The 16,860-nt window shown below is 41.8% G+C and overlaps 1 protein-coding gene across 6 annotated transcripts in view; it reads right to left on the bottom strand.

Moving 5' to 3' along the window:
* The window catches only part of qkia (QKI, KH domain containing, RNA binding a), an 82,878-nt gene that overhangs the window by 34,763 nt on the left and 31,255 nt on the right, over positions 1 to 16,860 (bottom strand). For all 6 annotated transcript variants that reach the window (XM_074691337.1, XM_074691340.1, XM_074691336.1 and 3 more), the window contains exon 3: positions 3,924 to 4,040. In XM_074691337.1, the coding sequence (XP_074547438.1) occupies positions 3,924 to 4,040 (117 nt within the window). The remainder of the gene's footprint in view (positions 1 to 3,923; positions 4,041 to 16,860) is intronic.

Genomic DNA, 16,860 nt, shown 5'->3' with positions numbered 1-16,860 from the left:
TTGAATGCTGTGCACTCAGTGGAGTTAGCAATCTGTCTAAAATAATGTGTCCAAAAAGGTGAACAAGGTGTGAAATGAAGTCATAAAAGGGTTATTGTTCTGCTTCATGTCTCCTGTCTCCTATCATTTACACTGAACAAGTCCAAATAAACAAACCAATACACCGGTGACTTCTGTAATCTCATTATTTTAAACACTGCAATTATGGCTGCACGTCAGCGAGATAATATCTGCTGGATTCTTTCTGCTAAGTTAATACAAAATCATCTCAGGACAGGTAGAGAGAATTTTTAACGCCATCTAATTATGACAAACAATAACTAAAGCAGCTTCCATGGCTGGAAGCTACAACACCAAGTCTATGTGAATAAATCTTCAATGAGATAATGTTTGTCTGGCTGTGGCTAAAGAAGCAAAGGCTAGCTAAAAGGATCAGAGTGTGTATAATCAGAGAATTTAAAAGGGATTAAGAGGGGGAGAGTGATCAGGATATACCTAATTATTAGAATTATACTTGCTCTGTTTTGTGAAGAGTGAAGTCCCACATTTATCTCTTCATCTCAGTCTTATTTTCTACTTGATCTGCTTTTCTTCCCTCCACATTGTTCTTTATTTTACTGTGCCCCCTCCCTCTATCGCTCCCTTTCTCTCCCTCCTCTGCCCGACTCGCTCCCACCGCATAGCTCCAGTGAGCCGACTCCCCGCCAGGCAGTGCGGCCCAGGAGGGAGCAACCAGCTGAATTATTGAGAGCATAAAAACGCTGCCGCTAATGGATCCTGAATAAACACACTGGCTAAGCTGCTCCCGCGGCTTCCTCTGCTGCCACAGGGCATCAAGCTGGAAATACTGAGGTTGAGGATGCAGCGACTGGAGGCCACAGCTGAGGCTTTTGTCTGGGGGCTGAGCCACAGCCATGACACAAGAGAGGGCCACGCACAGCAGTCCTGAGTCTTGTGATGAAGTCAGAGTGGAAGCAGATCAGTGTGTGTGTCTTTTTTCTTTTGTTGATTAACAGTCTTCCCCAGTTTGACCTGATAATAGGGCTGTCACGATAATCAATAAACCAATTAACCTAACGATAAATAAAAACGTCCTCGATAAACCGACACGCGCATGCATGTTTGTTTTCCCCTCTCTTTCGACCAAAGAGGCTGAATGAGAAGATGGCTCACTACGTCTATCTTTCCTAACATCGGGGTGCATAGGTTCTATAGCTGATTTATAGCGGAGTGAGCATCTGTCAAAAATGCGATCTTGATGGCACGAAAGATACCTTTTTTAAGCCGCCTGCCACAGTCCCAGTGTGGGAATATTTTGTTTTTTATCAGAATGAACAAAGTGTGAGCTCATGAACACCAACGAGCTGATATGTCGCATTTGTTTGAAAATAGTGGCGACGAAGAAGAAGGGGAGGTGCAGCGGAGCCTTGTTCTTAGACAATCTGCTCTTACTGAGGCTTTTGGTCTGCAAAGTAAATAGAAATAAAAGCGCCAAATGGTGGGCGCTCAAAGACAGCTACATTGCCAAAGAAATGCAGGCCTTCAATACGGTTGAAAGCCAGAAATGTTAAAAATGTTTGACAGACAGTACGGATTGACTGGGAAAAAGTACATGTTACAAACAATTCAGCAACTGTATAAACTCCCTTTTATTAAGGCTATTTATTGTTTTGTTTTGTTTTTGTTGTTGTTGTTTTTTTTTGGGGAGGGGGTTCGTTTTTTCTTTAGAGACAGGGTCTATGTTTTATTGTTTTTGATTAGTATTAATTATTTTCATTGACATGTATTTTTTTCTAAAATAGAGTCCATTTTATTTTCATTGTATTTTTTTCTCTTTCTTGTTTGTTAAATTTATTATATTTTTTGTTTAATTTATTTTATTTAAAAGATCCTGACCTTTAAATTACAGTTAAATACTCCTAAGAAATTAAAGTTTCTTGCTTTTGATATGGTGTACTCACTTTATTATCCCATCTATCAGAATTACATCAATGAAAAAATGGAAAAAAAATCAAAAAAATATTGACAATAATATGGTTTATCGGCAAGAATATTTTGGAAAATTATCGTCTAACAAAATTTGTTATTGTGACAGGCCTACCAGATATTATTCTAAATATCCAAACCAGACAGTAGGAGTTTGTTAATCTAGCTTTGTTTAGAGACTTGACATGATATAATATCATTCGAGAGTTTAAAAGCTTTCATTATTAATAGACAGAGTGGATCCAGCACTATATATAACACACTTAGTAATTCACTTCACCCCTCACAAGACCACTGAGTGAAACAGCGGTCCTTCTCATCTGTCTCTCTGTATCTATGTATAAATGTTGAACTCTACGGGGCTTTGTCAGTGTGGTAATTGCACAGGGCCTTTGACGGGTCCTGTCCAAACAAAGTGGCACAGGTCATTAAGTTTTAAGAGCACCGAGATGATGAGGGTTATCACACATTCATGTAATGAGCTAAGAACTTCACCAGCATGTGTGTGTGTGTGTGTGTGTGTGTGTGTGTGTGTGTGTGTGTGTGAGGGTTTGTACATGCTTGAGCGTGTTCACTCTCGTTTAACGACTTTGGGATCTAATTCTAAAGAAAGAACCGGAGCAGAGTGTCTTCATCTTGTTCTATGATAATGAACACACTCTGAGGGAAATGGGAGGAAGAGACAAGAATTAAAATACGAAACAGTGGCCATAAAAAAAAAAAAGATAGAAAAGAGGGAAGGAAACGTTTGGCCCTGCAGCAAACTGGAGCTCCTAAGATTATGACTCAGCTGAAAAATCTGTGTACATCTTTGTGTGTGAAGCCTGCGCGGACTCTGCTCTGTGTGTGTGAGTGTGTGTGTGTAGAGAGAGAAGGTGATTCCCATGAAATACCCTTCGTCTGACTTATGTAAATGCATCGCAATGTGGCACAACTGCCTCACAGTCCAGAGCAACCAGGGGGTTGAACTGGAAAGGGAAAAAAGAGGGAGAGGCTTACAGCGATGTGACTCCAAAAAGGTGTCACTCAAGCAATAGATAACAAAAATAACGCAGCCAAAAGCAGCCGTTATGGCACGGTTTAAGCCCATGGGCGAAACATGCACAGATGCTTGAAATATCACAATTTTCAAAACTGTCATTTTATCCTCACTGTAGCTTCAAAGTACATCAGTAAATCTGATCTGACACACACTGCAATCCCTCAGGGATGAACGTAAGTTATTATAGCATTCAAAGCTTTGATTTTCATTGTTCAATCGTCTGCTGGGGCTGAATGGTGCCGTGTATCTGGATTCAATATGTAGGCAGCTGAAATATGCTATGAGTCAGCTTTGGAGGCTTAAAAGACATACTATTACAAGGCTGACCTGACTGTAGTGCAATACAGGACAGCTAAACATAGCCTGGATTTCATCAACATTCTCCTGCAATCGTCAGTCCCTCTGGATTCTCAAATGTTGTGATGTGCTTGTTGAAGAAATAAAATTTTAAAAAATGAAGGTAAAAGAACACAGAGAGGTTTTTTGGAGTCCCTGGATACATAAACACACAACATTAGCCTTTAATGTCTCCAGCCTCAGCTGTGTGGGTCCAGAAATAGAGGCTGCCACTGGCCTCGTGTGCCTCCTTTACTACTGCCTCCTGTACTTTCCACTGCACAGCATTTCACAAACAGCCTGATCGGATGTCAGAGCACAGCCACCAGCCACCAGCCACCCAGCGCGTGTGTGGTCCCAGCTTGTCCCTTATGTGTGTGTAACATCTTAAGCAGAGGAATAAAGAGGTTTGTTTGCTCATTCTAAACGGTTCGATAGAATAAATGTCAAATTGTTTTCTTTATTTGTGCAAGTTGAATCTAATTTAATGAGTTACATTGTTATCAGGAGATAAAACTCATTAAACACACTGGGCACATTGCCATGCTGATTAGCTCACCTTCTTCTTGTCTCTCATGGAGCTCTTGCCTCGCACCATGATTTTGCATCCCGTCTCTGCTTCCAACTGTTTGGCTGTGAGTCCCCGAGGGCCGAGGATTCTCCCCACGAAGTTATACTGCAGGTAGAGAGAAGGAGAGAAATAAACCAGTTAATCTTTGAGTGAATAGACATTCAAATCTCCTTTACGTTAGAACGCCAGAATATGAAATGAGAGCACAATGTGAGAGAGAGGTTTGACAGGCTTACCCCTACTTTATCACCCCACTAGATGTCAAAATAGTCCTGAATAGAAAATAGAAATTAACCAAGGGGAATAAGACTGGGTGTCAATGTTGGGAAGCAAACAAGAGGAAAATTGGGTTGAGAGGATGTCGAGGGGGAGGTGAGCAGTGAGGAAAGGTAGTGCACTTGACACAATTTTCTTATCAAGGCCCCCTTTCACTGGTGTGTGGCTTTGGAGCTTTGTACCAAAAGGAAACGTATTTAGCGACGTAATCCTCTCCACTTGAAACTGGCTTCCAACGGGATAAAGGGAAAATGTGTTGAAATAATCCAACACAATTTTCTGCCAAAATAAAAACAGAAGGGAAGGAGGAGAGAGAAGAGGTGGAGGGGGGGGGGGGGCACGGTGATGCATAAAGAGGTAAACAAACCGAGCGTGTTTGAACAGCGGCTGGTGGAGAGCATGATGGGTAAAAAGATCTCTGACACTATTAAAACTGAAGCTAAAAGTCTAAAGCTGAAATATTCAAACGCTCGCTGACACAGCTTTTCTTGATGTTAAGAACACAACTGTTCGTCTCTGTAACTGTTACAACGAGCTGTGACACCGCCGCGGTAAATTCTTTAACCCAGTCACATCTGCTTATACACTCCGCGGCACCTTTTCCTCTGTGAAATCCAAAAGGCCATCAGAGGAGTCGCATCTAATTACAGGAGGATTACAAATATAACACGATGTTGGAGAGTTTCCCTTTAAACTATGTGAGCAAACATGAGGAGGGAACAGAGAAAACCTGAAGCTGTTTCTTTTGTTTTCTGTCCTCATCACTGTAGCCGGTCTGTCTGCGGCGGGGAAGACACGCCCTGAGATGCTGAAGTCCCTTCGGATGATCGTAGCATGTGGCTCGGCGCAGGCTTTATGTGTTTGTAGCTCTGTCACAAGGCAACTGTCTGTTTGGTTAACTCGCATCAAGGAAACTTGTGCAGGGGCTATTTGTGATAGTGCGCGCGCCTGCTGTGGGATGCAGAGGCACCTGTCGTCTGAGGTCAGCCACCGCACACACACACACACACACACACACACACACACACAGACACAAACACATAGACACAAACACACGGCCTGAAGGAGCTCAGGAGAGAGCTGTCTGTCTGCATCACAGTGTCCGCTGCAGACAAGGGTGAACCCCGAGCTCTGGGCATGATGCTGGTGCTCCCACACACACATAAACAGACCTCTGGCCTATAAAACAGAAACTTCAGTGTCCTACAATGTCCTCAGAGCTGCTGTGAAGCTACGCCTGCTAGCAAATACAAACTCTAAGTGTCAAGTAGCTCATACAAAAAGTACTCAAACTTTAAAAACTTTTTGTGCTTGTTTATGTGTTGATAAAAGGTAAATGTTGAAGTGCTGAAATCTGCTGTTTCTCGAGTGTTCACTTGAGGCTGGCTCCAGAAGTACCAGAAGTCACAAACACACCAAACCAAAAAAAGCAGTTTTCAAAGCAGAAATTAACCTATTTACAGCCTGGTTCAAGAAGCGTCTCCTGTCTAAGTCGCTAATTTTACCATCAGCACACACTGTACGGGTGGTGATTTTTTTTCTAACTCGGCCGCTCAGAGGATATTAAGATCCTGAGCTCAACCAATCAGAAGTAAAGCTCAGGTCACGTGACCGACAGGCACCCTATAGCTGTACGCAAAGCCCTTGCCACTACCAATATGGCCGCTATAGCCGATGTGCTTCATTTTCCATTTCAGAAACAGACGGGTGACATCGGGGAGACTACTAGAGCTGAAACGATTCCTCGAATGATTCGAGGTACGCGATTACAAAAAATACTCCAGTAATTTTCTCTGCCTCGAGGAATCGTTTAATTTAAAAAAAGATCAAAGAGTGGTATTTCAAATAAAGCTGAGGCCTATGTTTGGAGACTAATGGGTCATTCTACGAAACGGGTGCCATTTGGGTCCGCAACATTTGATGAGATGTATAAGGCACAAAAAATGTGTCAAAGTGTGTTTACAAATTTTGGAGCTAACAAAGTAAGTGCTCTTATTGACATTCTGTATCAGAAAATTCTATTTCTTAAAGAGAAAAATTTTCATTTGAAAAATAACTGCTCTTTAACTTAACAAAAATGTATTTTATCCGATTACTCGATTACTGGATGGGATATTCAGTAGAATACTCGAATACTAAAATATTTGATAGCTGCAGCCCTAGAGACTACATCCATGTTTTTTAACAGTCTATGGTAAAAACAGTACAGGAAAAAACCTTTAATCAAACACCACAAACATGCATTAAATACAAAGAGCAGGTAGATTCAGGTGGAAAGGAAGTGTCAAATACACACAAGGAGAGAGAAAAGCAAGAAATGCATGTAAAGAAGGAGAATTTAAAGTTTTAGTCTCTTCCCTAAATTTATCTTAAATACCACCCTGGCCTGAGAGCAGAGAAGGGTTGATGAGGATTGAACTTGACAGTGACCGGGGCCTGACTGAGGACAGCTGAGAGGAATAAAGAGAGAAAAGGTTAGAGAAGATGTCAGAGGGGAAGAAGTTTGTCTCGTCTTTCAAGCACCAGAGGAGCGCGAGAAGAGCCTGCGCTGCCGTCACATTCCTTCCACACTCTTTCCACATTCAGCCCCATGTGATGGGGCACTCAGGGATAAAGGGTGAGGGCAGGTCAATGCAGGCAAAGGGCTTGGGTTTAACGCCTCCAAACCCCCCCCCAATGGAGCAAGGGCTTCTGGGTAAAGGCTGGTCAGATGTCAGACTAGAGTCAGATGTGTTTTTATGGTGATAGAGAAACTCACAAGTGGTTTGGGGGTGCGGCACAGAGCCGGCGTCGTGTCTAGCTGAGTAGTCACCACAACACTCACTCACACGCACACACACACATTGAACGAGGAAAAACACTCATCAGAAGCTACTGATTAAGCATCTCACCACAGCCTGGCGAAGTCACAAGAACTGAATCCACACACTTCAAAGTAGAACTCTACATTAAATCAAATTAAGCCAAAATTTATCATGTGATGGAGTAAAGCTCAGAGTTAAGTGAAGCGGACAGCTCTCGCTGTTCGCTGGTTTCCTGCTCTCATGAAAGGTTTGACATTCTCCTCGTGGATGGTGATACGGCGTCAGAAAAAAGGCGACCTCCATTTTAAGCCACTGGAATGTAGAGACAATGGAGAGCCAAGCGGGTGAGTTATCAGAAGGGTGCAGGGCCATTTGAGCCTGCCAGGAACTCCACTCAGCACCGCCAGAGGAGTGGGATGGATACAGTGCCCTCGCTGCCAGATACACTATTCGCTCTTCAACCTCCTCTTGCTAAACTATCTCGCCTCCTCCGCACCAACTAAAAAAAGCAGGTTTTCATCTTCTTCTATTTTCTATTCTGGCTGTTGCATCGACTTCACAAAAGTCAGGTCTGGGAAACACCACTACTTCCTGGCTAGAGTTCAAAGCTCTGCGCCCGGTAGGAGCCCTTGAAGCTGTCATGAGTGACAGAGATTTTTTAAAAACTAGTGAAAATTCACACCAAGACAAAAAGTGTGTGAGTGAAATGTTTTGTGAGACATTTCCCAGAAACCCCTTGTTTATTTACTTTTATGGGGATATTCTTTTGTTTTTTAAGTTTATTTACTCACTTTGCTCTCTCAGCGGTCTCTCTTCCTCTTTGCTGCTCTCTTATTTCTCTGGATCTTTCCATCATTAAAAGATTAAAGAACTGGAACCTTAACTTTCCCCTCCTCCTCCTTTTTTCCTCATTTTATATCTGTTTTGCTAAGTTTTCCAAACAAACACAAAAGCTTGTACAGTATGTACAAACTGAAAGACAGACGGACACAAACCACACGTACACACACACAAAGCCCCCTTCAGGACAAGGGCTTACACTGACATTAAAGGGCCTTTGTTTAGCCCCAGTTATCTCTACTCCACAGGCGGGTTATGTTGTGAGCATATCTACGTCCTTGCCAGTGTGTGTTTATGAGTGTGTTTGCAGAACCACAATATATGGAGTGAACTCTTGTAGACACCCTCGGCACCTCACGCTGATCGTCATGTGGGTCCATGTGTGTGTGCGTGTGTGTGTGTGTGTGTGTGTGCATTGGGATTTGTTTTTGTGGGAACAACTAAGAAGCAACAGCAGTTCCACCGACAATGCTCAGAGAATCGGAACAATCGAGCCTTTGACGGCTGGTTTGTTTGTAGTGGTGCACAGACAGGAAATGAGATCATGCTGAGGGCTCTGGGTGTGCGTGCGCAGGACTTATGGAAGAGCAGGGCCGGGCCAGGAGGAGAATACCAATGTCTTATTAGGCGGCCTCGCCGGGCTTATGGAAATGAACGGTTCAGTCAGTAATGTATCAAAGCAAGGTGGGATCTGTGGTTACACCAGGCACGGCAGCCTCTCCCTCTGTTTGCTATCCCCGCCTGTGTTTTCACTCCTTTCTCTCTGCCCACTCCCTTCATGTTACAATATCTTGTGAAATAGCTCAGTCCAATGTAATGGCTAACTATTTATGACAGCAAAGCTCCCTTTTCCTCATACCACGAATAACTCATTCCATTTGAAGTAACAGTGTTGGAAGCCTCACAGAGCAAGAGACTCCATTTCCACGTTTAGTCTCTTTTGTATCTGGAAACTACACAGAACTGTCCTTTATTCTTTTCTTTAACACATGGGATCTTTCTCTACGTATCTGTCATGGGTCTGTCGCAGCATGAACTGATGCATTTTACTACTCACCCACCTTCCAGCTACAACGTTCAATCATTTAATCAACCATCAATATTTCTGACCTTTAACTTCATGGCCTGCACACGCATCAGTCGGAGCACAGGAAGTGAGGTTTACGGAGATGTGGAGGAGACAGTGGTTTGCATGCTTGATCTACAGCAGGGACGAAAAGAGGTGAGCCAGGGATGATGAAGGAGTAATATTCAAAGTTTGATACCGATGGTGACATTTTCGCCTCAAAGCCCTGTAGACTTCAAAGCTCCCCATTCAGCACATCCAGCATTTAACGCCTAATCCATGACTCCTTTGATAATTCTGTTTGGGTTTATTTTGGGGTTGCAGGCAGGGTGGAAATACAGAGGAGAGATGGAAGGCGTAAAGATTGATGTCGGTCGGAAGTTTGGAAGATGTTAGCGAAAGAAGCGCTGAGCAAAGTTTTTGAACTTTTCGTGAGGAAGCGAAAGAAACAGAGACATAAAATGAGTAGGGATGTTAAATAGTATCAGAGAATCCCTCAGCGGTCCTGTATTTACGACAACAAGTCGGTAGAAGAGGGCAATTTGACAGAAATGACAGAACTGTGTACTAGTTCTTGCCGTGATGTGCTTTTTACCTCAGATTGGTGGAGTACAAACACTTCAAAACAGAACTGTGTCAGATAAGGTAGAGAAGTGGTGTCACACACTGCCTCAGCTGATCAGAAATCAGCTGCATTGCTCATGTCACAACTCCTGCTTGTTTATCAGTTGACTGGAACAACTCAGACTTAAAGTTGTCCTTTAATAACAGACAATCTTAACCAGCACAATGAGATTATTTTAAATGTGAAAATTGGTATTTGTTAGAGCTGAAACAATTCCTCGAATGATTCAAGGTACTCGATTACATAAAATACTCGAGTAATTTTCTCTGCCTCGAGGAATCGTTTAATTTTTAAAAAGATCAAAGAGTGGTATTTCAAATAGAGCTGAGGCCATATTAAGATAGTTTTCAGACCCCTCAAGCTACCTCTTGTAAAAAATAGCAACTAACAACAAATCTAGCTTCTTTTCTGGAGTTTGGAGACTAATGGGTCATTCTACGAAACGGGTGCCATTTGGGTCCGCAACATTTGATGAGATGTACAAGGCACAAAAAATGTGTCAAAGTGTGTTTACAACTTTTGGAGCTACCAAAGCAAGTGCTCTTATTGACATGCTGTATCAGAAAATTCTATTTCTTAAAGAGAAAAAATTTCATTTGAAAAATAACTGCTCTTTAACTAAACAAAAATGTATTTTATCCGATTACTCGATTAATCGATGGGATATTCAGTAGAATACTCGAATACTAAAATATTTGATAGCTGCAGCCCTAGTATTTGTACTGTTTTTTTTTCCTTTTTTTCTCCTCCCTCTGCCTCTCAGTTTAATCACTCTAGAAACAAACAGGCAAAGGAAGCACAAAATGCTATCCTCTTACAGTATACAAGTCTGATTTATACAGGGCATTAATGCACTTCTAAACAAGCACACGCTGTTGCCCTTTGTCGTGTTAGCTGTCTTGGATAAATAGAGCCCTCTCTGTTTAAATCATCATTGTAATTACCCTCCTCATCAAATAGCTAACTAGAAAACCATCCGTTCATCAAATTATCATCATCCTGCATGGCTGGCTAGCTACAGATATCAGAATCCTCCACTCCGCTGCTCTGTCAGTGAGGTGAGACGAGGTGTGGGGCGGAACATATCCAGGGCTGGTAATGACTTAAGGGGGTCAGAAGGATATCAGGAGCTGGCATGATAAGTGATGACACCCTCATGGGAACAAGCTTAATGACTTTCAGTGTGCAGGGAACTGGCCAGTTCGGTCTGGGCAATTTTACTGCAGTGAAACAGAGAGGTCTGGGACATCCTGTCTCTGTAAATCACCTGAGCTGCAGTCAGGGTGAAGCATCATCAGGGAGCACCGATAGTTTTTCTGATTTCTTCATAATGTGAGAAAAATAAAGTTAGCTTAAGGAAAGTTTAAAAGATGAGAACCTTTCTTCCAGCTGTAAAACACTGATGAACAACAACAGCAGCTAAATTGCAATCCCCCGTCTCTGACAACTCAGCCAACAGCAGCTGTATTGATCTCTCCCAAGCACACAATTTGTTTGCACTGTTCCACTGGATTCATTAGCCTTCAAAACACAAACCAATAACCAAAAAACACAGACTTGACGAGGGATCACACATCTGTTCCTTTGAGGAATGATAGTTTGGAAACGACAGGTGGAGTGAGGGAGAGGAAATTGGTGTTGGGAGTTTTTAAAAGATTCCATTTCTGAAGTAAACAACTGTAACACCATGACAAAGCCAAAACTGAGGGCTGAGATTTGTGCCACGAGAAACGGAATTTGAATTATTGAATTTAAAAAAAGCATGATCGGAAATTGAGTCGAATGTTCTGAAAGTGAATTAATTTGCTTTGAAACTGTATTTGACTAACTTGAAAATTCAACTCGATTCACTTTGCACAACTCAGACTCAGTTTCAGTTCAGTGTGGCAGAACTAGTTTGTCAGCTACATCCATGAGGAAGAGTAATCACAGAAAATCCTCTTTTATCTGTATTAACCCTATAACACCAAACGTATCGTATATGATGTATGAGGTTCAAAGACCTCTTTCTCATCAACATGATAAATAATTTCCTTAAAAAACATGTTAAAAATTTAAAAGAAAAAAAATTATTCTACCCCTTGAGGATAGTCATTCTTCTACAGGCAGCTGAAATTGTATTTGGCCTTTTTTTTTAAATGGCTACATTCATGAAATCATCCCACAAACCTATTTCCATAAAAAAATGTTGCTAGCTTTTAAAAAGTTGGGGTAAAAAAACATCTCAATTGTCACTCATTTTTTAAAATAATTATTTACTGCATTGACAGACTGCACATTTACTTAAAACTTTACGAAAAAATATGAAAACCACCCAGTGTATCAAATGTGAAAAATATACCATAAACAAAATGATGAAGCAAAATTTCTTTGTGGATTTTCTTAAAGGGTTAACGTCTCAGTACCAAAAAATTGGAATTTCAGGTCAATTTTTTGACAGCTGCAATTATGCTGATGCATTCCTTTTTGTTTCCTATGCATAAAAAAATATGTTTTTTTTGTTTGTTTGTTTTTGCTGATGTGAAGACAGTTTCTGTGAATGTGTGCTCCATTACTCTTTCTAAAGGATGTGGTCAAAGTATGCCACGCTGAGCTGAATTGAAACCTGAATCTGAATTGTACAAACTAAAACTGAATTTTGTAATTTTTGACTAAGGGATTTAGAGTTTAATTTTTAAGTGAGTTAAAAACAATTTTATATTCAAAATATTGAATTAAATTTCAGATCATGCTTTTCAAATTCAACATATTTAAAATTCATTTTCTGGTAGTTGGTACAAATCTCAGCCCAAACAAAACTCCAGACAAACCCACTAAGAGCTGTGTGAAAGCTCATCACTGGCTCTTCTTAGGCGAGGGGAGTTCAGACAGTTGTGTTGAGGAGTTGTTTTAAAGCCTGTGTCCAATAGAGGGTCCCATTTCAACAAGTCAGCACAGCAAAAGTGGTGTTGGAGTGTGTGTGTGTGTGTGTCTGTGACCTGCCCGCAACCAGCCCAACAGTTTGCAAATACAGCCCTGCTGGGAATAAAGGGGAGACAGAGACACACTTAAAAGACATGTCACATATCCTATCAGATCCCTGAAGGTCAACGGAAATGACATGCTGAGCTGTCACTCAGCTGCCTATCAGTGTGTGTGTGTGTGTGTGTGTGTGTGTGTGTGTGTGTGTGTGTGTGTGTGTGTGTGTGTGTGTGTGTGTGTGTGTGTGTGCTCGGCAGAGAAGTGGAGCAACAGATAGCGTTTAATTGAAGGTTGAAGTTATCAGATAGCCTGCGACTCAGCTGTCACTCAAGATGCAGTCACCACGGTGACGCTTCACAGTGCTCTGCACCACTGACGACATCAGGAAACGGCTGACTTTGAAGAACGGCGAGGGAGCGGGTACAGAGACACACCGGCAGGCAGGATGATAGAGACACAGGGCAACGTGCAAACACACACTTACAGACAGATGTGGGGCACACAGGCGCGCACACAGGCCAGAGGAGGGACACACTTAAGGGAATTAGAGTGGAAGCGTGCTGGCAAGGCAAGTTATTTTGGTAGAATTGACAGGCTGCACTGCATCCTGGCACCAGGACAATCTAATCATCTACCGGTGAAAGGACGGCAGGCGACACTTTGGTGGGACAGAGACTGCCCCTGTGAGGGAGTGTGACCTCACCTTAAAGACACGGTGGGTAAAGGTAAATGGGGAGTTATGTTTTTGCGATGCAAGTGGTAAATTCTAGGTGTTTCAAAATGACAAGAAAAGTGTGTGAGGACAGGAAAGACGGGGGGAAAATATGAACGATGATAAATCTTCTGTGGCAGGTGAGCCGATGCCAAGAACACAAAACACAGACTTGGGCTATCAGCCCCTGTCTTTCTGGGGAAAACCAAGAATTTCATCAGCAACACACACACAAGTGCACACACACAAGTGCACACACAAATGCATATGCCTTTTTTATTGAGGGAATCTGGGAAATCAGACGGAAATGTGAGAGGGGGAAAATATTCCCAAGTCTAATAATCATCATTACAGTTTCCTCTCCTTTTAGCAATGAGCAGATGGGAATAGGATGTGGCATTTTTCATCTCTTCCTTCTTTTCGTTACTCTCTTCCTCTTTAAACTGATCCCATATCAGCCCCCTTCATGCTCCAGGACTGAATGACTCCACTCACTACCATCCCAGGGAAGGAAAATGAGGTATCACAGCTTATGCCATGTGTACGTATGATTTCTCAGAGTATTGGGTTCAAAACTCTGCAGCACTGCAAGATCATCTGAGCGTGGAAATTAACATGTGGATTTGTATTTCTTCTAATGTTTTGGCTTGTACCACTCAGGTTTATTTTCTGAAAGCAGGGCTTCATGTTGAGCTGCTGCTGATTTCCCCTGGTTCCAATCATCACATCTATATATAACAAAGCTATCTGAGGTTTTCCTGTTTTTCCCCGCACCTAATGACCCCCCTCGGTGGTTGGAGTGTGCATGTGTTCCAAAATTAAAAGCCAAGTGGATTCTACATCACCGTGAATGTGTACTCGTCTCCTCTTGTACATGATAGTGTGCATGTTAAGTGTGTATATAAATTTGTGTCTGCTAAGGTCATCAGTGAGTCATCTCGGCCACCAGGGGGAAGCCTAATTAATTTAGTGTCTTTCACGGCAGCTCGTAAACACGGTGCTGAGTTACAGCTCTGCTCAGTGCAGAGCAGAGCAGCATAGCACACAGAGCAAAGGGAACACACAGGTCATCCAAGGATGCCACACTTTTAATAGCCTGTTTGTGTCCATGTGTGTGTGCGAATGTGAGTCAGTCCATTAGTGTCTTTACAGCCTGCAGTGACAGCCTCATTTTTCCCAGACCTCCCTCACTCTTCTATAAACATACACAGCCATCTACAGGGTGAGTACAAAGCCCGCCCACCTGAACACCCACAAACACACAATACGGGGATTTCAGCTGCAGTGAGGAGCGTTCAGTCTTACTGCAGGAAAGGTAACAGATTTAGCTTTATACCTTTAAATAGCATATTCTACAGTGAGTGCATTATTTCAGGGGATAATATCAAATAAATTCACTCATCTATGATTAAACATTACTGAAGAAAAACCTGAAAGGATGAGCACACAAAACAAAACCAATCTGCACTGTCATCACTTTGGATTTTCCATTTGAATTTCACCTTTAAAAGTCTCTTTGTTGCCTTGCTTGGTGTCTTTTTTCAGTTCAGCCTGATCAGTGAGATTTCACAATTATTCATTCATTCTGATACAATGTATGAACACACAGGACTTACAATTATAGAAAAATACAAAATCGACGTAGGAAAAAGCTTGATTTTTTTTTTTCTTTGGATGTGTAATGGATCATCCTTAAAGTTTAAAACATAACTACAAATTGTAAATTTCAAAAACCGATGAACAAATTTAGCAAACATAGTCAAAATTAGGGCTGCACGATATTGGGAAAAACGGACATTGCGATTTTTTGGGGGGTTGGGATATATTGTGATATATATTGCGATATTAAAAAAAAAAATTCACCAGATGACTTGAATAGCTCTGTTTGGGAAGAATTTGGTTGACTCACAGTGACACCATTGTATTCCTATAATACCGTTAAATCCAGGCTAAGGGGGTTTATCTGTGAATAATGAAAATTGCTGTATATGAAAGGGATCCAGGAGGCCATGTCTCTGTGCAAAATAGAATAGGTTTCAATTTCAGTTGCTTTTTTTTCATTTCTCCAATAATTGCGGGAAATGCGATAGGCGTATCACATGCGCGATGTGACTATTGCGCATGCGCATATTGCGATGGCGATGTTCAAACGATATATTGTGCAGACCTAGTTGAAATGATTATTTTCATTCAAATACAGGGGATTCCTAGGTCTTTTTATATCAACTATTTACAATAAGATTCTACAGAATAGTTGTCATGAATCACCTCATTGCTCAAACACCAAAACACACCACGCTAAACTCCACACCAATGATGTAATCCAAACAGGCTTAAAGTCACAAATTGATTAAAACTCACTCTCCAGCATGATGTTTTTCTCCCATCTCTGTAACCCCTAAAACTTGCCCTATCTCGTAGCAACCATATCATTTTGTGATTGGTGAACTTTCAACCCATAGGAAAGGGGTGTTAGGTTTTCACTGTTTTTTTTCTTGTTAGTACTTTTGCCTTACGAGCACTCTCCACAGAATGCATGGCCTTCCTTATTTATCAAGTCTGACTCTTTACTTGGCCTATCAACAGTTCAAAAACTGGTTAAAAAGTTGGAAATCTGAACTTTTAACACAAGCTAAAACTGAGACTCAGCGAGGCTGGGTCTTGCTGCTATGGTATCTTAAACTGGCCGTGTGATTTGGACGCACAGATGCATCTTTAGGGGGTTAACTGAACTTTTCTATTAAATGACACAAAAATCCTGCTTTTGCTGAAATATCAAGGATGTAGAAAGAAGAATCCAAAAGAACAAATAGTCAAAATGGGACAGCTGAGGACAGTACGAGTATCTTAAATCCTGCACTGGAGATTAAAGGTCAAAGACTGTGTTGTCGTTGGTTGATTTAGCTTGAGCTCAGAGGCTGAGTCTGTTCTGAGGGTCAGCTGAAGCTAAGCTAATCCGAGCCATTCCCCCGGTGCCCTTTATCAATTCTGTCAGGGGGAAAATGCAGTCCATGCCTGGCCGGGCCGTGCCCTGCTCTACAGTGTCTCTTATCCTCCGTCACCTCCTTCTATTCATTTCCCTGCTGCAAGCTGCTGGGATTACGAGGAGAAACGCTGCTCTCCAAGACGGGACACGAGCATTCATGTGTGTGTGCCAAAGATTACCATGAGGACGGGAAGGTGACGGACCAACTGTGGTCACAAACTTTGAATATCCTACACACACTCATGCAGGTACAGGTGTAGCTCTTATGAAAAAAGCTTTTTCTTACTTGCATCAGAACACAGGAAACGACACACTAGAGGTGTGTTATATAGCATTAACTCAGCCATTAAACAACATACATATGATTTACATATCTATTAAAAGAAACGCAATAAAATCAACCCACAGAATCAGTGATTTTTATTTTGTTATGTGCTATTTTTCCAGCTGTGTGTGAATATGTGCATTTCATTATGTATTTCCATCTAAAACAGTATACTGACTAATTGAGGTCAATGTCAAAAAATGTCTTTTGAATATTTATGAACCTGCAGCTTACGTTTTTTGGCACTTCTTCTCCATCCTCTGCTTCTCTCTCTCAGCCCTAATCTACTGCTGAGCTGGCCCATAAACACCCCAGCATGCCATGTTTTCC

Source organism: Halichoeres trimaculatus, unplaced genomic scaffold, assembly GCF_033239565.1.
Source record: "Halichoeres trimaculatus isolate MK-OKI-2021-1 unplaced genomic scaffold, fHalTri1.1 fHalTri1_scaffold_17, whole genome shotgun sequence".
Classification (NCBI taxonomy): Eukaryota; Metazoa; Chordata; class Actinopteri; order Labriformes; family Labridae; genus Halichoeres; species Halichoeres trimaculatus.
Note: the sequence above shows the minus strand (reverse complement) of the source record. Positions and strands in the feature narration are given on the sequence as shown.